Source organism: Hemicordylus capensis, chromosome 2, assembly GCF_027244095.1.
Source record: "Hemicordylus capensis ecotype Gifberg chromosome 2, rHemCap1.1.pri, whole genome shotgun sequence".
NCBI lineage: Eukaryota > Metazoa > Chordata > Lepidosauria > Squamata > Cordylidae > Hemicordylus > Hemicordylus capensis.
Genome location: NC_069658.1, coordinates 398979835 through 399002704, shown reverse-complemented (window position 1 = coordinate 399002704; position 22870 = coordinate 398979835). Strand labels below are relative to the sequence as shown.

The 22870-nt window shown below is 46.2% G+C and overlaps 1 protein-coding gene and 1 long non-coding RNA gene across 4 annotated transcripts; both read right to left on the bottom strand.

The window, feature by feature from the left end:
- Positions 1–1458: 1458 nt before the first annotated feature.
- Positions 1459–13120, bottom strand: PYCR1 (pyrroline-5-carboxylate reductase 1). Of its 3 annotated transcripts, none has more exons than XM_053294479.1 (8): positions 12866–13120; positions 12393–12495; positions 10055–10125; positions 7091–7270; positions 5277–5498; positions 4768–4860; positions 4121–4284; positions 1459–4039 (listed from the first exon to the last, which is right to left on the bottom strand). In XM_053294479.1, the coding sequence occupies exons 2-8, from the start codon at positions 12457–12459 to the stop codon at positions 3895–3897; spliced, it is 942 nt and encodes a 313-aa protein (XP_053150454.1). In that variant the 5' UTR covers positions 12460–12495; positions 12866–13120; the 3' UTR covers positions 1459–3894. The 3 variants fall into 3 exon arrangements, with proteins under 3 accessions (XP_053150454.1, XP_053150456.1, XP_053150455.1); XM_053294481.1 differs by having other exon boundaries at positions 12964–13120; XM_053294480.1 differs by having other exon boundaries at positions 12839–12967.
- A 3137-nt stretch (positions 13121–16257) lies between these two features.
- Positions 16258–22551, bottom strand: LOC128344428 (uncharacterized). Its single transcript, XR_008315847.1, has 3 exons — positions 22513–22551; positions 21199–21289; positions 16258–16737 (listed from the first exon to the last, which is right to left on the bottom strand). It is a non-coding gene; the product is annotated as an uncharacterized LOC128344428 (long non-coding RNA).
- Between the last annotated feature and the right edge of the window lie 319 nt (positions 22552–22870).

Sequence of the window (22870 nt, the reverse complement as noted above, 5' to 3'; positions counted from 1 at the left end):
TTGGAGTTTAATGCATTGTTTCCCAACACCTTATCAGAAGTATCATTTCTGGTACTGCACTTTCCCAGGCCTTCAAATGTCATTTAAAAAAATATATAGAGGAGGCATCTTTTATTGGACCAATCTCTATTGGAAGGGTATCTCAGAGTTAGCAGCTACACAAGAAAGCTCTCTCACAATCAAGTGAGAAGGGCTACCCTCTTGTGTGGAGGAAGCCCGAAAGCACTTCTCACACAAGGGGCTCTGGGTGGGCGGATTGGCAGTGCAGACGAGCGGAGCAGTGGCTCTCCTGCCGTCCACCCACGCTCTGGGGGTTGGGCAAAGGGAAGCACTGCTGTGTGGCACCCCGCCCCCTAGCGCCCCAACAATACACCACGTGAGTGCACAGTGCATGACTGGAAGCCCCACTCCCTGAGTGTGTCCACTATGGCTGCAAGCAGCTGCAGCAGACACACGACCCACTAACCCATTTTTTGGGCATACTCGCACCCAAAACCCGGGTTAAGAGGAGGGCTACCTAAGAGGGCTAACCACTACCGGGAGCCATGTGGCTTCTGGCAGTTCTCACAAGCTGCAGAAACCGGGCTGGGCTCCCTTACTGCTGATCGTGAGAATAACTTCAAGGTCTTCATCAGGCAGAATGGAATGGGAAAGCATGGATGTTTCTCAGCAATATGTACAACAGGTTGAACATGAAGCATATGAATCCTGGTAAACCATTGCCCATACAAATTACAGGGTTTAGAACTGCCTTCTCAGAACTGCCACAGGTTGGCAGCTCTGGTAAAAAAAAAAAAATCACTCTGCATTCGTGAAGCATCAGAGTGTTGCAAAGACAAAAGGAGAGCAGCACTCAAACAGCAGCAGAAGAAAAACAGGAGGCAAGCTCCAACAAGGTGAAGAATACCTTGTGGGATCTATATCTGCATGCAGAAGGTTCCAGGTTCCTTCCCTGGCTTCTCCACGATAAGGCGGAGAGAGATTCCTGCCTGCAACCTTGGTGAAGCTGCTGCCAGTCTGGGCAGATGTTACTGAGCTAGATGGAACTATGGTGTGACTCTGGTATAAGGCAGCTTCCTATGTGGAAAAAATAGGACTGCAGACCTGCCTGTATCACTCCCTTTCCATGAGAATCCATGTTATTAGGAGAACTTACTTTTGTGCTCTGAAAAAGGGACACCCAGTGAAAACAGTTGAGCTTATTTTCTGAATAAATCCCATACATTATTCTGAATCTTTTTGGCACTCAGGTACTCTTTTTCTTCTGTTCCTCAAGCTGTCCACATTAAAAAACCAGTGTATTCCTCTACCTCTCACCTTCATAAAGGAGCCTAAAACTGGCCCCACTCTGTCCAGTAGAAAAAAAGTGCATTGAGTTCCCATGTGCTAACACAAACATATTCTCTACAGTCTGAAAAAAGCCAAGAACCTTACAACAAACACAGTCCATACAGCAGCTAAGGAGCACCAAGTTTATTTGACCAAGTGAAATGGAAAGAAAACACATGTTAAGTATAGACTGAACAGGGCTGCCGCTCCCCTTGCCCTCCCCACCCCCAAATAGGAACTAGGAGATCCAGCAAGCGTCCAAGAGAGAGCCCAAGAAAGAGCCCTGCTGTCAAGTGCTAGATATTAAGGGTGTTTTCATGACACGAGCAGCCTGGTTTACCCAAGGCAGCTCATGTCCTCCGGGGCACTGGGAGCCCTGCGGCCCCAGCTGCTCCAGTCCTGGGAAGCCCAACGTTGATACCCGGATTTTTAACCAAACTATTGGTTCGTTCTACCACAGCAGGCAACCATGTATACGATCGCCATCAGGTAGCTGGGCCTCCCTCTGGCCCACTGCCATTTTGGGCAGCAAGTGTGTGGGGGGGGGCGGGGAGAGCAGTGGCCACATAGAGTGGAGCAGCTGCTCTACTGAGAGCAAGACTTCCTCCTCCCGATCCCAGCTCAGGACTCTGCCCCGCCGCTGCTCATGTGGGCATGCGGCAGAGCCCGAGATGGCCACCGCTCATCTGGGATGAAGGCAGGAAGGCTCCTGCCTTGCCCTCACCCCTCCCCAGCCCTGCAGCAAAGGCTGTGAGAATGACCCGACTGTATTCTCAGATCTCGATCACAGTCCAGCAAAGGTGACCATGCTGCAGACCCCTTAAGTCTGAAAGAACCTCGGTTGTGTGCGTACAGATTTGGCGTTCGCTATGCCCTGGAGCCAAAGCTATCATGGTATGTTCACTTGTTCAATATAAGGGGAATGACGACATGTGAGAGGAGCAGGGGTATTAGGGTGACAGACTGTGCCCCCAATGTGTGTTAATGTGAAGCTCTAGAGAGAGTCCACACGTATACAAGTGGACACACATATGGATCTCTGTGTAAATTAGGAAGCCCAAGGGTTCCCAGCTGCATGGAGAGAGATCTCAGTATGCGCACTGCTACACGTGTGCTCTTCCTCCTGAACCAGACTCTCCTCCAACATGATATACAGAGACAGGCAATACAGTGGACTAGTCCACCCCACCTGCCAGATTCCTTGTTCCAATAACTGCCATATCGAGAGGGAGGTGGGAGGGGCAAAGGCTCGGATGAATGGTGGGTTTCTCTGTGTGGTAGAAGAGGAGACAGAAAATGGTAACGGTGCCAAGCACCTTAAGGTAAATTAGCTGCTGTCAGCAGTGAACATAATCTGAAAAGCATGGGTATGAGATATTCAACAAAAAGCTTCTCAGAGGTAAAGTACTTGTAGCTAGCACAAGCCTCTATTGCAGAAACATCTGGGTGTTCCCCCCCCTCCTCCTGCCCTGTGTACAAAAGACAACATCTTTGAAGGTACAGGCAGGGATAAGAAGCTGGCAAATGTCCAGTTCAGGCTGTCAATATAAAAATGACATATTAGGCTAGAAAAGAGGGCAAGACACAGCCAAGGGAGGGATGCAAACGAGCCAGTGTGGTGCCTCCTTTGGGGAGTGCTGAACCCCATGCTGACCACACAAATGGCCAGTGTGCATCCAGCTGTGCACAGTCTTTGCTTGAGCGAGCACCCTACCCAGAAAAGCAGCAGGGTGCCAGTGGGGCAGGCAAAGACCTGCTTGCCTGCTCTGAAAGGGAACCGCTCCCCGCCCCGCCAACCTGGTTTGGCTGTGGGTGCCCGAGCCAGTTCGGCACTTCCCAAAGGAGGCACTGAACTGACTCGTGCAGATCCCTAGAGGTGGGGCTTTGCTCAACAAGAAGGCAAAGCAGCGGAAGCACTGTCTGGGGGACAGCCAAGGACACTTGCAATATGGATTAGAAACAAGGCAGCCACCCCCAAAATCCAGACCTGCAGACTGGACAGCAGCCACTCTTTGACCAGAATGGAATAAATGACAGCGATCGCCACCTGAAGACCCTGCTTGGGCTCCAGTCTCTGATCTAGTAAACAAGGAGTATGCACATGCCAATGGCTGCAAACTGATACAGTTAATGGGGCATACAGACAGTGCGCCAGGTTTGGATTAGGAGACCGGGGTTCAAGTCCCTGCTTAACCATGAAGCTCACTGGGTAATTTTGGGTCATGCCAATCTACCTCACAAGGTTGTTATGAAGATAAATGGGAGGTGGGGGGGACCAAATATAAATAAATAACCTTGCAATGACTACAACGAAGAGAAACCCATCAGTTTCAGACAGATGAATATGCATTCACCCTCACCATGGAAAGTGCTGCTGACTTTGCCTCCTCCACAGCACCCCCGCCAAGTGCCAGTCCCTACTCTCTAATAATCACATCTGGAAGCTAAAATCAATTTCCTGCAGCCTTGAGTCCCAGACAGGGCCCTGCCCAAATGGCTTCAGCTGCCGTTTCCCTTGAAAGAGAGAAAGGAAAGCAAGGCCAGGCAAGGCGGCCCTGGGCCACCTCAGTGCTTCTTGCCACCAGGATTCTTGATGTTGAACAGGTTGACTTTGCTGGATGCAGATGACTCCAGTTTCACTTTATCCAGTAAGGTCTTCTTAATGGCAGCTGGGGAGACCGTCTCCTGGTCAGCCAAGGACTGCAATTCCCTGATGGAGACAGAGAGTTGTTAGCAGCAAGGAAAGCACAGCTCAGAGGGGACTGCTGCTCACCGCCATGCATGCGTGTACCTTGTCCTGATGCAGGACGCTTCCACAGCATTGATGAGCAGCGACCGGAAACCACCACTCTCCAGGAAGTGCAGGGCATAGATGGTAGCGCCCCCTGGTGAGCAGACATTGTCCTTCAGCTGTCCAGGGTGTTGCTCAGAATCCAGCAGCATCTTGGCAGCTCCCTGCAGTAAAGAGGAGTAAAAAATCTCATCAGAAACTGCAGAAACAGCTTTTACTTGCACTCTGTTCTGTTTTTGATTTTAAACACATGTTACATGCTTTTCTATGAAGATACTCAAAGCAATTCAAAAGTTCCTGCTCATAGCCACATATGGTAAAAGCATCTAACTAACATCCGGTCTCTTTCTTAAAACCAGAAGTTGCTAGAAGGATTGGGATGAAGTCTGCTCTGTATGGGGTGTCTCAATCATCATCCACATCCTCTGGGCCCTTCCGCCAGTGCTTCAGCTCCCTCTGGTCAAGAAATCCATTTAGCTACGCATTTTGAGTGGGGCAGGATGCTTCCATAGACTTTCACATGCTTGAAGCTTTTCACGTGTTTTTGAAGCAAACTAATGAAAATATTGGGGTACATTTTTTAGCCAAATATTGAAAGGCAGAATGAGCATGGCTTGAACAAAGATGAAACAAGAAGAGACACTGACCAGCAAGGCCTGGGCTCCCAGGCGGACAGCAAGCCTGCGAGGAAGGCCCATCTTCACTCCTCCATCTGCTAGAGCATCCAGGGCTGTGAATGCCTAAAAATGCAGAAGTATTCATAGGAAAATAAGGCCGGAGCCTCTGGAGAGGAAATGTACTTGGAGAAAGACATTATCCCACCTAACTGAGGAGACAGACTGTTCTTAAGTGCCATCTCTCCTCTGCAAAAAAACCCCCACAAAAAGAGCCAGTATAGGCACCCAAAGGAAATATGCCAGCTTGTTACTGAATTCTTGTTGTTCAACTAGGATTGGTTTGAACAAACAACTTGGATATCAGTGGCGGCGATGGTATTCTGGAGGTTAGAAATCCACAATAGATCCCCAGTCTAGGACTACTGTAGGCTGAGGGCATGAAAACGTAGTACACTGCTCACATTGTTCCTTACATATTTTTCAATATACCTTGCCTACTAAATTCCCCATGCCTCATAAAGGAAAGAAAAGACACGTACATAAGCAGGTCCACTGCCACTAAGTCCAGTGACAGCATCGATCAAGTCTTCTTCCACCTCAGTGCAGAAACCCACACTAGCCATCAGCTGTTCTAAGAGCTTTCCATCCTCGACTTCAGCATGGGTCCCTGTGGCATAGACGGTGGCCCCTTCCCGTACAATCACCGGTGTATTGGTCATGCACCTGATCACTTTTGGGCTTGGGCAGAAGGCAGAAAGTTTCTTTCAAGGCAGAAAAGACGCAAAATAAGAAAGATGAAGGATCATATTTCACACACACATGCGCCAGATAAAATGAGCTCTCCCATAGCAAATAGCCAAAGTAGAGAGAAAACCCAAGGTTGGATATGTTCATCCCACCCCAAAATGGGACAACTGATCAGTGCAGGTTCTTCGCTAAATCGCAGGGGGAGAGTAACTGGCCCTCTCCACCCCTAGCACAGTACCTCCAGTGACCGTTGCTGGTGTCTATCTTGTGTTTCTTTTTAGATTGTGAACCCTTTGGGGACAAGGATCCATCTTATTTATTTATTTATTATTTCTCTGTGTAAACCGCCCTGAGCCATATTTGGAAGGGCGGTATAGAAATTGAATTAATAATATTAAATCATATTTTTGGTTTTTCTGTTTGATGACTGCAACTGTTTTGTAACAACCTGAGCTTCTATACTGGAAGTGACGTTGGCTGGGAGAAAAATGCTTGGGGAGAAAGGCTGAGAGCAACCAGTTAGTAACTTCTGCTGACCAGGCAAGTTAGCAGCAATTCTCTTCTATTTAGCAGGGGAATAGCAACGGTCCCTATTCAATCCAACATAGCATCCCTCCAGCAGCTGTTACCAGTATCTTCCTTGTATTTCTTTTTAGATTGTCAGCCCCTTTGGGACAGAGCAGCGTTTTCTTGTTCCTTGTGCTGTCTAGACCACTTGGTTAACTTTTTGCCAAAAACCACAATGAAGCTATTCACAGGAACAGGCAAAACCAGGCTAAGGAAGCCCAGCCCAGTTTTGCCGGCACATGTGTACTGCTGGGATTGGGCCCGATCCTGGCGGTGTCTCGGCAGCAAGCCTGCCTCTGGAGCCATCCTCCTAAACAAGGTTAGCAGAGCAAGCGCTTTCCTGATTGCTTCGCTGGTGCAAGCAGCTGGGGCTAGCAGATTGCAGGGCTCCTGGTCAGTTTTGGGGAGGGAGTAATCCCCATAATGCACCACACACTTATGTGATGCATTATGGGAGTTCCAGGGGGTGGAGTGACCCTCTACATTGCTGGCAGTAGCCAGCAATTGTTTGGGCGGGCATTCCACCCACACAAGCAGGAGCCCTCGGTTGACTACAGGGAGGAAAGCTTTTTAAAGCTGCTTCCCCACTAGCCCTCTTGCCCTCTTTCACTGGTCATGAGAAAGGGCTCTGTGTAAGGCGGGTTCATATGTAACAGCAGTACCCGAGGCTCCCATGCTCCCTTCACCCCCATGCAAGGCTCTGCTTCTGTTCCAGGTTTGGATATGCCAAGATGGGTTGTGACATCACAACCGATCAATCTCATCAAGAAACCAAACATCTGTAATGGAGATTTGTGAGCGCACACATAAACCTCAGATGCTGCTGTTACATGTGGACCTGCCCATAGATAAGATGTAGATAGATGTCCCTTTTCTTTCTATGTAACTGGGGCAGTTCATTGTTGAAGAACATGTAATTGCTGCCACCAGGTGTTTCCAAAAAGAAAAAAGAAAGAAAGAAAGGTCTGGGGGCTGCCCATGGCTCACACTCAGCTTAACCTGAATTGATTTGTCAGAGGTCAGTATTGCCAAGACTCACCTTCTCAATAGAGCTGATAGTGACCCCAGCGGCACATGAGACCACAATGTGCCGATCCTCTATATCTGAGCCAATCTCATCCAGGATGAATGGAATGATGGGTGGCTTCACAGCCAGAAACAGGACATCACTGTTTTTAACAGTCTCTTTGTTGCTCATGGTGAAATTCACACCCATTTTCTGCAAAAGGAATTGAACAGCAACAAGGGAAGCAACCTTCTCCTTCTGCTTCGACAAAAGTAAGGATAGTGCATTAGGATTTAGACATGTCTAGTCTGCCTGGGTACCATCTTGTTTACCAGGAATTACAAAAACAGGGTGAAAAACAGGGCAGCCCAGCCTGGGTCAGGCGGCTCATGTGGAGAGCTGGGATACAGCCCAATCCCGGCACTGCCCTTGCAGGTAGCCCAACCTTTTAACCCCAGCTTTTAGCCAAGGTTAAGGGCACAAGCATGCATTTAATCCCGGTGCTAGGGTAATGGGTGTGCTCAGACTGCACACAGCCCGAGTGCACACAGAGTTGGGCAGCAAGATTGTCCGGCTGAGCATGGATCCCTTCAAGCACCGTGCTCCTAGCATGGTGCATTGAGGGACACCAGAGGGATTCCTCTTCCAGCCCCCTCCTCTGCCCTCGCAGCGGCACCGATGGTGTGCCACAGTGAGCAGCAGAGTAAACTGGGGAGGGGGACTGTGTGTGGGGAGGCAGGCAGGAGCCTGCCTCACTGCCCATCCGCCCCAGAGAGGTCGTATGCACTACCTCAATATGTCAGCAGCCATCACGGTCACAGGACTTTGTCCTTTACCTATTAGATGGGCACTGAACGAGGAAGACAGAAATGGAGCTAAACCCTCAGACAGGTTCATCAGTTCTGGACTAGTCAGGGCTCCCTGGATACAAGAAATCTTCTGAGGGTTACATAGGAAACTGCCATAAATGGAGTCAGACCATTGGTCTATCTAGCTCAGTATTGTCTTCACAGACTGGCAGCGGCTTCTCCAAGGTTGCAGGCAGGAATTTCTCTCAGTCTAGTATGGCACACAGCGTCCTTCCCTTTGGCCCGTGCGGTAGCATTTAAGGAGGTTGAGCAGGGAGGCCTAGCCCTACCTGCCCTGCAACCCTATTTTGTAACTGAATTCATGTCCTACAATTTTGGAAACTGGATTTTCGTGAATGTCCCTAATATGTACAACCTCCTGCAAAAAAACTGGGTCTCACTTTTCGCTCTGTATTGGCGCAAGTCAGCATGGGGCATAGCATGGTGGGGGAAAGGATCTTTTAATGGTAATATCACACAAGTATTAAAAAGAGAACACCCAGACTACTTGAGAGATTTGTTATTCACACTTAAAAAATGGAAGGTTGAACTGGATCTATTTAAAGGATCCTCCTCAGTTAAGCAGCTAAGGAAAACAATTTATGGAGAGATTCTAGAAGTGGGTTTCTTAAAACCTGATTAAAACAGAAAGCTAGTGAGCTAGGTAAAACATTCAGGGAAACCCACTCACATTTCTTAAAAGAGTGTGTGGTAGCAAGATGAGTGTGGCAGGGAGTAAGCAAGCTGTTAGAGTGGCCTGATTTGGAAAAACAGACTTGGGAAGAATTAACATCGGGTTTGAGCGATAGAACCTCTTTTCAAGGTCCCAGAAAGAAACCTTCAAGGAAACGGGACAGAACGGGTGCCCTCATACTAGGGAATTGGAATGTTCCCCTCCTCGTAATCAGGTTAGTAAACCTGTATGTCATTTATGCAATGCTCCTGCATAGGAATAGGGATGGAAGACGCGACCAAGAGGTTCACGCAGACGAGACAGTAAATCTCTTCTGGAAAAGTTTGTATGGTTATGTGCAAAAAGACAAGAGTATCTCTTCTAAACAGCAATGGGACAAATTGTGAAAATGGATGTCGGATGTAAACCCACCCCACCCCCGATTACCTGATGTGCCTTGCAATCCCCCACCCCCGAGTTACTGTACTACCTGCATATACTTCATAACCTTGTTGGTTTCCAAATCGTTGTGTGTAAATCTTTGTAGATATATGCCAGGGAGGGAACTTGAAACCTTAAGCTCTTCCCAGAGTGGCTTCATCCCCTGTGGGGAATATCTTGCAGTGCTCACACATCAAGTCTCCCATTCAGATGCAATCAGGGCAGACCCTGCTTAGCTATGGGGACAAGTCATGCTTGCTATCACAAGACCAGCTCTCCTCTCCTAATTCATACCAACAAACTACTCTCTTCATGATATGCATCCCAAGGTGTGAAACGAAGAGCCAAAATATGTGTAACTGTAACCTGACAGTCTTTTTAGCTTGAAAGCTTGATTGAAAGTAGAGAAATGGTGGGGTGGGGGAAGGCGGCAATATCTCCACTCAAAATCCCACAACTAGCAACTTTTCTTTCATGGAGCTTCAAGGGCACATTTGAAAAGATAAACACACACTTAAAATCCACCAGATTATGCAAACTGGAAACTGCTGATTAGGATAATATTGGATCTCTGTATATATTACTATTATATCATTTGTGTATTATTATGTATGCTTTAAATTTTGGTCTATGGCCGTAAATAAACATGACATTGACGCTTAAAATCCTAAAAAATAGAAAAGCAACTTGGGGAGAGAAAGGATTATTCACTTCTCTGCTTTCAGTCACACACACCTATGGTTTTCCAGTACATAAGGGGGGCCCATGGGGCTACAGTCACTTGCATTCATTTTTCTTGTGCTGTGTAGCCTTAATTTCTCCATTTTATAACTCTATCCACAGATGATGAATGAACCTTGGTGCCAATGCAGAAAGTGCATTGACTGGGAAATTCAGTCCCTGAAACACAGATACTGAACTGAAAAGAGGGCTTGACAAACTAGCACCATGCACAGCTGATGCAAACATGGCAATATTTTTTATAGGATGTCCTATAGGTTATACATTTTAGATTTTTCAGAGCCTGGAACCTACCCTCAACCCTGCAACTGTTGGGAGATCAGTGTCCGGTGAACTTGCTGTGATTTTATGAGCAGCCAAGATCCCTGGAAAGAGAAAAAACCTTTAGCGTTGATTTAGAGTCTGATTCCAGTCTCCTGCCCATTGTTCAGCCAGACTATTCTGATGCTGGACATCACTTCCCCCTTCCTATATCTCAGCATATCCCTTCCACTGGACTGTAAGTGTAAACACTGATCTTCATTACTTTTCATTTTAGGCAGCTCACGTAATTCTGGGTTCTCATATCCCTATACCTGAACCTAAGGGGTGGCATACAGACAGGCAAATGCTTGGAGCATTTGTACTTAACATTTCCACCACTGAGAACTTTGTGCTTCACAGAACTTTATGCATCATGGATCTGTGAGAAGAAACAAGTTTCTTTTGCAAGACTTGCAGTAAGTTTGTGACTAGTCATGGACTCTTCTGGGTTCCAGCCTTATTATTTCATTCCTTGTGATACCTCAGAAGAGGAGATAGCAGTAATTTCCTCCTCCATGTTATCCCCTGGATGGTTCCTGTAAACTCCAGTCTCAGGACTGGGTGCCCAGCTTTTGTTTGCAGGTAAAGATTGCTGCAACCTGGGTATTTAAATGTAAATGGGAGTTTAAATAGAAGAAAAACCAGCAGCACATAACACCTGCCTTTACTTCTAAGTAATTAGCATTTTGACAACAATGCATATACTTTACTGTGGAACAAGTTATTCTGGAGAGGGCAGTGGTTGCTCAAAGACACCATTATGAATGGAATTTCATTAGGGACTAGCATAGCATAAGAAGGTTGCCATCTCACCCAGATTTCTGGGTATTTACCAGATTTTAAGCATGTTCCCCTGCACCCTGTTAGCCTTTTGGCTTGCCTGGGTTCCCAGCTTCCATAAAAAAATAAAAGCTAAGCTCTAGCCCTTGTAGAAACAGAGTTAAGGAGCAAAATCTGCAGTCAGTATTCTGTTCAACCACTGGACAGGCAGGTGAAACACAGGAGGCAGGCTGGGGGAGGTTCACACAATAATTAATCCCCCAAGGAATGTTGCCTTTGTTTTTTTGTCAGCAGGAGATCTCTACAGGGCAGCTGAGAGGATAGTTTGATTTTGGTGTAAATTGGCTTACAATATTGTAAAGTTTAAGGTTCTTGGCTTTATAGTGCAATCCAGTCTATTCAGGCCTACTTAAAAGCAAGTACTATTGGTTTCAATCAGATTTTCACCCAAGTAAGTGTGTATAAGATTGCAGCATTAACAGAAAAGCTCTGGGTTTTTTGTTGGTGGTGTTCTATTGCTGCTATTAATATCTCAAACTTAGTATAGTCTTCATTTATTTTCTACCGATATTTTGTTTTAGGGTATTTTTTAAATTTTGCTTTAAGCCACCATATATTCTCCCTGCTCTTTTTCAGCTGATACTAGTATTCTAAATCAAAAGGAGTCATTTTGGAGTTACATTTTATTTTCTTATCTCAGAATATATATGGTGACCATGACAAGGCTCATGCATGAAAGCCTTAATCCCTAGCACCAGTTTTGTAGGGTCAATTGTAGAATTTAGTGATGGTGAAATTGCACTCCGCACGGAGCATGAGCTTTGATTTGGTATCTTCACCTTCACCAATAAATAGCATATTTAGATAATGGAAAATGGAGCAGGGTGGTAACCTACAGTTGGTGAGGCATCTATGCCAGCATTACACACAGCTAATTAGACAAGGTTACAAACTGAACCTGTATATTAGAAAGTGTTGGGATATAAGGTCTGGATGTTTTAATGCTCAGGTAAAGAGAGCCTCTCTAACTATTGTTGGTAGATACCCAGAGCCAATAGAAGTCAACTGGACAAAGTATCAGTTAATTTGCATAATATATAAATTATCTGTAAGCTAATTTGCATAACATGCAAATGCTTGAATATAGCAACCCTAAGCATACACACTCCAAAATTAAGCAGAATATTAACTTCAGACCTATGTTCTAGAAGTGGAATTTCATTAGGGGCTAGCTTGGCACCACAATCCATAATCAAGAGTATGATTAACCTCCAGCCTACATTCCATTCCTGCAGCAAAAATAATAAAACAGCCCAAACCAACAAAAATAACTTTCCCTTGCCTCAAAAATTAAAACCAGACATATCCCTTGAATAGCACATTCACAGTACCTCATGCTCTCTGAGACAGAGAGAAAGGCATATGGGTACAAACGATAAGAATAGACCATTTGACCTAATGTTATTAGGTTGTGAAAACGAAGAGAACTTTGCTCTGCAAACAGGGTTTCAAATCTTGCTTCTGACTGGGAAGTCTGGCAGCTGCCTACCTGCTGCCGTGAAACCCCTAGCCAGGGAGAAGGCAAGCTGCCCAGCGCCGATGAATCCCACACTCATTGTGTCAACAGTTGATAAGAATCAATGGAATGGTTCCTAGGGGTGAAAGAGAAGAAGTAGCAACAAAGACAAAGTTCCACTGTTAGCAAGCAACGCAACTGTGTTGCAGCATGCACACACAATACTTCTGCAGAATGCGGATCCTCCTTGTGGAAACAAGGCCGATATCCGGTATGTAACGTAAATTAGATTTAAGATTTCCGGCAATTCCGAATCAACTCTTCCGTTTCACAGTCATCTCCGCTCAACTACTTAATCCTTTCCACCATGTCTCCCCGGTCCTTCTTCTTCAGCGCCCCATTTCTCAGTCCCTGCCTGCCTCTCTTCCTCCATCCGATCCATAGCCCACGCTTTGACCTGCCCCCCCCCCCCCACCTACCTTGCCTTAGGACTCTGGAGCACAAACCTGGTACTGCCCACGTGGCTCGACCGGTGTTAAAAATAATAATAAATCAGCTTGAGCGCCGTGCAGTGTGGCAAAGTAACAGAGCATATCTACTTAACCAATCCAAGAGTAGGAGGTGTGGCCTCGCCATCCTCTCGCTCAATTGGCAACTAAGTAGGCGGGTCGCCAGCTAGCAATTGGAGCAACTTTTGTTTGCAGTTGCATCATGCAAAGCTTTAACGGAAGCCGGATGGGATCTTTTTCATCTCTTGGTTCAGTCTATGTTCTCTGCAGAATGGCTGCTGAGTGCTGGTCGTTGTTTCCGACAGCAACTTTGTAGACTCGTGGCCGCGCTGCCTTCTGGGAGTTGTTGTTTTGGCAGAGCAACAGTCAATCTTCCGTATACATTGGTGGCAGGGATAGGAATCGTGATTAGTTTATATACCTATCAAGCGCAATGTATGGTATATTTTATTGCATGACTTTAATATCCCGCCATTCTTCCAAGGAGCTCAGGGTGATGATCACTGAAGTATATGCTTCTCTCGCCCCCATTTCATCCTTATAGCAGTTGTGTGAGGTGGTTAGGGTGTAAAAGAGTGACTGACCCAGATCACTTAGTGAGCTTTCAGCCACTGGTCTTTGGGGGACCGATAAGGCGGCACTTTTGGTGTCGGGGCGCCGTAGTGAGCCACACAGCTCAGCCCGCCCACTTGCTTGCTGTGTCTGGCGGGTGGCGACAGGCAGGGAGGCGGCTTCCAGCTGAAGCGATCAGAGAGGCTGATAAAAATCTCTCCCTACAGGAGTTCTTTGCAAGTACTGTAATGGGTTATTACTGGCAAAGCTCTCGGGAGATCGTTATTAGCTTCTCTGATCGCTTCAGGGAGACTGGGAGAGCTCTTCCGACTCAGAAGACAGTGTGTGTGTGAGTGCAAGGGGGCAGGCAGTAATCGCTGCAAGGAGCGTAGCTGGGACTGGGAGAGAGAGAGACCGAAACCGTGAGGCTTGCAGGAGATCTTCTCTCCAGAAGAGAAGAGAAGTGTCTCCAATCTTTTCAGCGCCCGCGCCCACCAAGCCTTGAGCTGAGGAGTGTCCTTTGCAATGAATATTTATTTTTCCTCCTGCTCCCCTCTTCTCCTCTTTGCTGATTGGATTTTATTTTATTTTTACATTTATATCCTGCTCTTCCTTCAAGGAGCCCAGAGCAGTGTACTACATACTTGAGTTTCTCCTCACAACAACCCTGTGAAGTAGGTTAGGCTGAGAGAGAAGTGACTGGCCCAGAGTCACCCAGCGGGAAGGCAAAGAAGAGTTAAAAACGAGGGGAAATGGTGCATGATCTCAAGCAGCGGAGAGGCAATTCCCCTGCTGCTTTTTTAGAGTGAAAGTTTTGGAGGAAAGTTACACAAGGGAAGCACCAACTTACCACACTGGTTTTTCCCTCCAAGAAAACCCCTTTATTTTCCTTGTACTCCTTTCCAAATGGGATCATCTCCTCTCCAGAATAAAAAGAGAGCCCCTGGAGGGACCCCGACCTGAAGGTCTGCCCAAAGACTGCAGATTCATGAGAGATGGTTCGTTCTGTTCCAATTTATAAATTGACTTGTTTACTTTGTGCAATGGGAGTCTGCACACTGACTACTTCATGAGAATGTGAGCCAAAGTAAGAGGGCGTCAGGCTTATACCGTCTGATCCGGAGTGGATTTTGGCCAATTTTTCTCTGCTAAGGGTACTCACAGACAGAATACCCTTTTTTATTCAGATGACTCTAGCCACATGGCCCCAGTGTCATAGGCCCCCATCGTTTAGTTATTCATTTCCCCCTCGGTGGCCCTGTGACAACACAGGGACTGCCACCATGTCTGGTCCCATTTCTTGGTTCCCAGCCAGGGCTGTCCTTGGGGCAGGGCAACTGGGGCGAGTGCCCCCAAGCACTGCACTGGCACAGGCCCCACTTTGGGCACACTGCAGCCTGCCCTGCTCTCTCTCCCAGTCCCAGTCCCAGCAATTTATCTCCCCCCCCCCCGCCCGACCGCAGCCCAGCTGAGAACCAACCTTTTTTTTTTTTTAGCAAGGTGCGGGCTTGCTTACTATTGAAAAGCTCCCTGCAGGAAAGCTCCTACAGCTCCCTTGCTCTCCACTGCCGCCTATCAGCTGTATGGTGGGTGTGCAGGGCTTCCAGAGAGGCCTCTAGCTGCCAGCCTTCCTGAAGCCTGAAGCTCTCCATTCCCAGCTGGCAGGCAGGCTGCCTGCTGCAGGCAGCAAGGAAGGAAGGAAGGAAGGAGAGTGGCCAGTACTGATTCACCCCCAGCCCCACACCCCCCTAGGGGTGTTCCCTCTAATTTTTATCATCAGTGAACGGAAACAGTTTTGTTCTGGGTGGCAGTTTCAAGGCAGTGCAGTGTGTGCGCACATAACTTTCTCTCTCTCTCTCTCTCTCTCTCTCTCACACACACACACACACACTGGCATAAAGAAATAATGTGCTGTGCAAAGCACAGCACGCAAAAAAAAAAAAAAAAAAAAAATCTCCGCCCCGTCCCACCTCTCTTCTTCTGCAGCTTATTAATTAACACTGAAACTAATTATTCATTACTAAGCACCATAAATATGCACCACAAATATGGAAGGAAAAAGAAGTGTATTTTACAATTCGACTCTATTTTATATCAAGAAGACTAAAGAAATGACAATGGGTACAGCAAACAGCCTCAGAATTGACAATGAAGACATTGAAGTTGTGGATAGCTTCTGCCTTTTAGGACTGACCATCAACAGTAAAGGATCCGAGCAGTCAAGAACTACGCCACAGACTAGCACTTGGTAAAGTTGCAATGAAGGCCTTGGAAAGGATATTTAGATGCTGTGCTGGGTCTATAACCTACAAAGATTAGAATCGTTTGGACAATGGTTTTCCCCGTGACACTCTATGGATGTGAAAGCTGGACTTTGAAGAAGCAAGATAGAAAAAGCATTGACGCTTTTGAACTTTGGTGCTGGAGAAGACTCTTGAGGATACCATGGATAGTCAGCAAAACAAACAAATAGATCATGGAACAAATCAATACAGAATTTTCACTCGAGGCACAAATGGCCAGGCTCAAGTTGTCATACTTTGGACACATTATGAGAAGACCCAGCTCCCTTGAGAAGTCCATAATGCTGGGGAAAGTTGAAGGAAAGAGAAGAAGAGGATGACCAGCAGCAAGGTGGATGGACTCGATTACGACAGGAATGAATGCACCACTGAGAGACCTTAAAGGCCAAGTTGAAAACAAATCATCCTGGAGAGAATCTATCTATGTGGTTGCTAAGAGTCGACACTGACTTGATGGCACTTAATCAATCAAAAATCAAATCAAATCAAATCAATCTTTATTACGGTCTCAGACCAGCATAAAGTATAGGGGTGATTACATGGTAAGAGTAAGATTAGATAAAAGAAATGTCCGCATATAAAATAATACATATAAAAATACTAAAAATACTACGTCAGTGTTAAAATGTAAGAGTGATTACGTGTTAAAAGTGAGATTAGATTAAAAAAGGATTACATATAGAAATTTAAAATTAAAATTAAGAACATAAGGACTAATAATACTAAAAGGACTAAAAATAGTATGCATGAGGGACTCAACACCTGAGAGATAGTAGAAGTAAAAGGCATAAAAGAAGGCATAACATTGTAATAAGGTTAAAAGGCAGCAGAAATATATAAAATCCTGAGTAATAAGACTGGAAATCTGCCAAATTGAGGGTATAACGAGCAGTAGAAAGGGGAGGCATGTTAGCAATTACAGGGCCTGCCCAGAATCACAGAGAGTCGGACTACGGCTGGAGGGGCTCACTGCCTGTCATCCACTGACCAATGCTGGTCGCAGCTGCACGGTACCTGGCAAGAATCAAAATTCTATTTTATTACAAGGTATAACAAAAACAAGGCAATACTTCAACAAACAGTTACTGGAAGTGATAATGCATCAAGATTCAAATTAGTATGGTAGAATTAGTATTATCACACTGCAGATTTTTGGTTGCAAGGGCAGTGGACACCTTCTTATGAGGGTATTGTATCACCCCATGATACGACGCTGTGGTAAAATGTCTACTGTGGGCTCAGAAGGCAGTGAGGGTGCTGCAGCTTGTGCAAGCAGCTTCCCTTTCCGTTTCTCCCATTCTGCCCAATGGGAGGGGACACTGCTTGAACAGGCAGCAGCACCCTTGCTGCCTTCTGAGCCCACAGTAGCATTGCCATGATGTGCAGCATCTCCACAATGGTGCCCATCATGTTGACCAATAGGCATACAGTTAAGAAAGCAAAACTTAGTCATGTAAAAGGACTTTCAGAATTTTGTAGGAGAGAATTTCATTCAGGTAAGATAATCCTGCATTCTACCATTTAGAACATTACTTGCAATGTTCTGATCTCCCACTGGTTACAATCATGGGACAGAGAGATGCTATTCCATGATATAGTAGGATTTATTCAGGAACATTCTACTGCTGCCCTTTCCACCTGTCCACATACATGCAGCTACGTGATGCTGCTGGCGACTCCAATTTCCCCATAAACGTTGACAACATCTATCACTCTTCTTTTATTTAGCATCTGGGAGTCTGGCAAAAAAATGTCATTGTCTCCAGTGGAAACATGTGAAATATATTCTTTACTTGTGTGCAACAAATACAGAAAAGAAGTCAATAAACCCTTTATTCAATCACAGAGTGTCCAAGTTTCTGAATCCACCCAGATATATTGCAATGCAGACGCCAGTTAAATCGCCCTGAGTGTTCCCTTCAGTCTAGTAGGTGAGGGAATGGATTATACTTACAGAATTGCATAGAGAACAAGGCAGAAGCGAACAGAACTCTTGGAGGGAGATGATTCCCTCCTTCATAAGAGTCTGAGTGGTGGGCAGGGAGAGCCAGAGAGGTGGGAAAAGACCCAACTGGGAGCTCAGCCAGCCCAGGCAAGGAGAGTCTAAGGCGGCAGTGAGGAAGGTGGGGATGGAGAAGCAGTAGCCGCAGAGGAAGTGAGCGGCAGTTTGAGACTGCTGCGCGAGGGGCTTGGGGTGTGCACGTATGCATGCAGCCGCAGGCCTTAGAGCAGGCCTGCTCAACTTAGGGCCCCCAGCTGTTTTTGGACTACAACTTCCATAAGCCCCAGCCACAGGGGCCAATAGCCAAGGATTATGGGAGTTGTAGGCCAACATCTGCAAGAGGGCCGAAGTTGAGCAGGCCTGCCTTAGAGGGAACGGTGGCCCTGTTCCCAGCAAACTCCCTTCGTTTGCATAACCCTGCCCTGGGGTTTGCTCCATAGCCAGAGAATGATGCGCAGCCCCCACTTCATAAAATGAAGCTGGCTCTCCGCGCTGTTTCCTAGCTCCTCTCCCTGAACTTGTTTGGGCGACTTGGTCTCTCTGCTTCGCTCCCTTCTCTAGGTCTCCAGATAGGCTCAATTTGCTCTGCCTATCTGAACTCATTCGGACTTTTCTCTCTCTTCCTCCTGCTCCTCCTCTAGTCCTTTGGACTCATTCAACCTACTTTCTTTTCCCAAACTTGCTCAGACCTATCCTTCTTTTTCTTCCACTTTTGCTCTTGTCCCCCAGACCAACAAAACCTGCTTCTCTTCCTTGAACTCCTTCACACCTTCTACCGGGACTCACTCAGGTCCCTTTCCTTCTGTCTTCTCCTGACCTTTGGACCGATTCTATCCACTTTCTGTACCTGAACTCTGTCCCTCTGCTTCCTCTCTGGATCTCCAGATCGGCTCAATTTATGTTCTGTTTCTGAACTCATTTGGGTCTGTCTGACTCTTTCCCCTGCTCCTTCTCTTTACTACTCCCGCCTTCCCTGATTTCACTTGGATTTGTCTCTCTCCTTGAGTATCTCTACCCTCCTCCCTTCCCTCACTCTTCAGTACAGCATATGCATTCCAGTAACCATTATTAGCAGAGGTCACGTATTAGCACCCAAACATGTGCCCACCTTGCATGTTCTCTGTCATGGGGGAATACTTGCATGTTCTATCATATCCAAGCCTCTACTTTGTATTCAATAATATATATTTTTATTTGGATTTTAAGCCTGTGGTTGTGACTTTCTGGGAAACTGCCCACTTTATAACCTAGCCTAAAAGGTCCCTCAAGAGGATAGATGATTCCCCATATAATATATCCATTGGTCTGAGGTGCCTCCATGGAACAAAAATAGGGATCTGGGGAATGAATAAATCACCATGATTTTTACACAAACACCCAACATCAGTTATCAAATCATTATACATACACATCTTTTTCCATAGAGGGCACCATAAATATCATGGATGTGGCAAATTATGGCTGAACCATAGTATAAAGATGCAGGTTAAAGTCATGGATCTTCATGATTCTCAGAATAAATCTGCAAAAATTTATCCAGTGCTTCATGGCCCCGCAGTTATATAAAACATAGATCTGATGCACAGCACCTAATGGGTCCTCATGGCTTTTACAGTCATCCCTCACCAACTGCAGTTTCCCCGATGGGATTTTGAGTATCCGAGACTTGGAAATTGTGACATTTCTCGCAACCGCAACATGAGTATCCATGGTTTGGTGAAATTTCCTGGTGATTTGGTGGGGTGGTTCATGATTTTTGAGGGTTTGGGGTGATTTTCGGGGGTTTGGTAGTAATTTTGGCGGGTTCAGGGATTATTTGGGGGGTTCGGATGATTTCTAGGGATCCCTCATCACGCCTCTTGCTGTCTATGGTGATTTAAAGGGATTCCGGGTGATTTTTTGGGGCCATATTTTCTGTATTTTTAAATCTTTTTGCAGTTGCGGTTCCCCTAACCCCGTTTCCCATAGACTTTAATGCCTTGCCAACTGCAAATTTGCCAACATCGAGGTTTTACCAGAACGGAACCCTAGCAGTTGACGAGGGTAGACTGTACAGTGAAGTCCGTCATCTAATCACAGATCATAGCCATTTTCATAGTGGCTTCATAAAATGCCACTATACAAATTTATGGCTCCAGTAATTTGTAGTGCCACCATAGCACAGGAATAGAGATCCAAGGCATGGGATAGCACAGATCCACATGATTTCTATACTCAGTTATTACAAATCCACCATCTGCTCACAAAGAATATCTATGTGCACAGATGAAACCATAAATATAGATCAAGTGCTTTATGGCACTGCCATGCTGCACAAAAATAAATAAAAATGTTGAGATATGGATCCTCTTGGGAGTCCCATCATTTTTATGGGTACAGTAGCATTTCTAGCATCTAAGCATAGCTTCCTTCCCCTGAAAAGTGCACTACAAAATCAGATATCTGCCTTTTCATGGCACAAGAGTGGAACAAAACCATTGATCTCAGGTGTGGATCTTAAAAAAAAAAATTATTATTTTAAATGGAGATTTTTTGAAAATACTATATAATCACTACATACATCAGTACCAGCCAGTAGATGTCAGACTGCATTGCAAAAATCATTGATTCAACATATCATGGCATTAATTATGCCATGATTAGATTAGAATTATCATGTTTATGGATCCTTATTGTTACAGGACGATATCCCAAATCCATCATGTAAATGTAACTCACAGCCATACACAGTCATCACAATGAACATATGCAGTTCTTTGACGTGGTCTCTGTGCTCTACATGATTGGGCTTTGCGCCTGCGCAGAGACCTTGTTGGAGTTTTTCCAAGCTAAATTCCTTCTGTAGCATTTGGGTGGTAGCCCCGCCCCCTCTGGTGATATACAGCTGTGCGTGACTCCCTCTCCAGTCTTTCTTCGTCCGTGGACAATTTGACTTCTCCTCTGAGTGGCTCCAAGCTAAATTGCATTTACCAAGTAATTCTCCTTCTAATCTTATTCCCTGGTATTTTCCTTCTTTCTTTTTTTGATTTTGTCTCTCTTTCTCTCTGTTAGCGTTTTCCTTTCCATCACATTCCCCCCTCCGCCCCTTCAGGGCTCAGTGTTTTTTCTTTTCCGTGCCTCTTATGGCCAGCAAGGTCGTCTTTAAACTCTGTGTCTGGTGCAGGGATAAGATCCCCTCCACTGACCAACACAATTGCTGCCTTTTCTGCCTCGACAAGGCACATAAAGTAGACACCTGCACACACTGTGCAAAGTTCACCAACAATTCAGGAAGAACCGAGCCTCCCGTTTAAGATCTTGGCTCTGGGAGCAGGCATTGGAATCCTTTGAGGCAGCCTCTCAGCCTTCTACTATGCAGGTGGTGGCCAGCACTCCCCCCACCCAGGCTTGGGTTTATAGCCCTCTATGTCTACTAGTTTGTCCGATGCTTCGGCGCCTGGACCCAAGCTGACTCTAGAGCCTACAGCTCCTACCTTGTCCTCCTCGGGATCGACAGCTCCCTCCATACCGCCTGCTTTGGTTCCAATGACATCAAACCAAACAGACTCCACAGCATCTCTAGCCCTAAAAAAGAAAAAGAAGAAAAAGCCATGACAGGCTTCAGACACCGAACCGTTTCTGAAGCGGAAACTTCTCCCACCACCTGAACCTACCACCAAAAAGAAAAAGTGCAAGTTATCATCCACCAAGGCACTCAAACCTGAGGAACAGAACCTCAAACTCGTGCTGGCCAATGCCCCGGACACCCTTGAATCTGAGGACTGCCTTGATACCGCAGAAGTCCTTGATACTGAAGACCCTCTCTCTGCTCAATCCGAAACCGAGGATCCAGCCTACAAACCTGAACCCCTTTCGGAACTGGACACTGAAGATGAGGAGCCAGCCTATGAACCCAAAGCTGACCTTGTTGAAGAAGACTTCGATTCTGAATTCTAGAGGCTCTACCCTGAACACATATATAGAGACTGTAGCCAACCTCAATGTGCATATTACCAGGACCGTTACTACTCCACTTATGACAACTGCCAGTGCTATCTCTCCTTTCTACCATCAGAACCACCCTACCATTCCAGACAATGGGACCACTATGAGCCCCAGCATCCTACTTACCTACTTTCTCGGCACTACACATCCCAGCTAGACCAGTGGGATTACAGGAGAGCCCCTAGAGATCTCTCTCGATCTCCACAACACACTATTGTTAGACCACCAACCATGACTCGGCCTCCTAGGACTGCCACACCTTGTTCACAGTCCATAGCTGCATAAAAAATGCTGCCTCCTCCACCTGGATCAACCTCCTTGATGCCACCTAAGATCCCACCACGAAATCATCCGGTCCACCCTCCATCCTCTACACAATTTGACACTAGACATCAGAACTTCCCTGAGACCCCAGAGAACCCTAACCATCCTACCCCCATCGAGGGTGAGTCCTCTGATCAACAATCTGACTATGAAGATCCTGACATAGGATCCTTTCACTCTGATATGGCTTCTCTTGGATCATCTCCACAGGAATTCCTGTCTGACCAAAAACCCAGTTCTCCTTCGGAGGACTATAAGATTTATGCAGACTACATGTCTCGCATGGCTAACTCCTTAGGGGTACAACTCTTGCAACAGGCCAAGTTGGACCCTGACCCTCTTATTGAGGCACATACATGAGCTCCTGTATTTCTCCCTATGGATTCTGTCCTAATGGACATCACTAAATCATGCTGGCAAAAATCATCATCTCTGCCCCATCCAACAAAGAAACTTGAATGTTTATATAGAGTCCATACCCCGGACAAACAAGCAGGGAACTTCCTCCTTAAGCACTTGGCTCCTAACTCTGTAGTTGTTGAGTCCTCCTTCTCCAAAAATAGAAACTGCCCAGCCTCTGCACCACCAGATAAGGAGGGAAAGAAACTGGATACCTTTGGCAGACGACTCTACTCTATCTCAACCCTACATTTTCGAATTGCTAACTACCAGGCTTACAACACTCGTTATAACCACCTTCTCTGGGAATGCCTAGCACCCTTCCTAGATCATCTCCCTCCTGACAAGAAAGACCCAGCTAAGGTCTTCCTCAAGGAAGCGGTCCAGTTAGCAAAGCAGGATCTCCACACAGTCAGACACTCTACTGAATGCACCTCT

Coding starts and splice junctions, on each gene's coding strand:
- PYCR1 (XM_053294479.1), bottom strand. CDS start 12,459: ATGAGTGTGGGATTCATCGGCGCTGGGCAGCTTGCCTTCTCCCTGGCT. Junction 10,126..12,392: donor TAGGGGTTTCACGGCAGCAG/GTAGGCAGCTGC, acceptor TTCTCTTTCCAG/GGATCTTGGCTGCTCATAAA. Junction 4,861..5,276: donor GTGGCAGTGGACCTGCTTAT/GTACGTGTCTTT, acceptor CTGCATTTTTAG/GCATTCACAGCCCTGGATGC.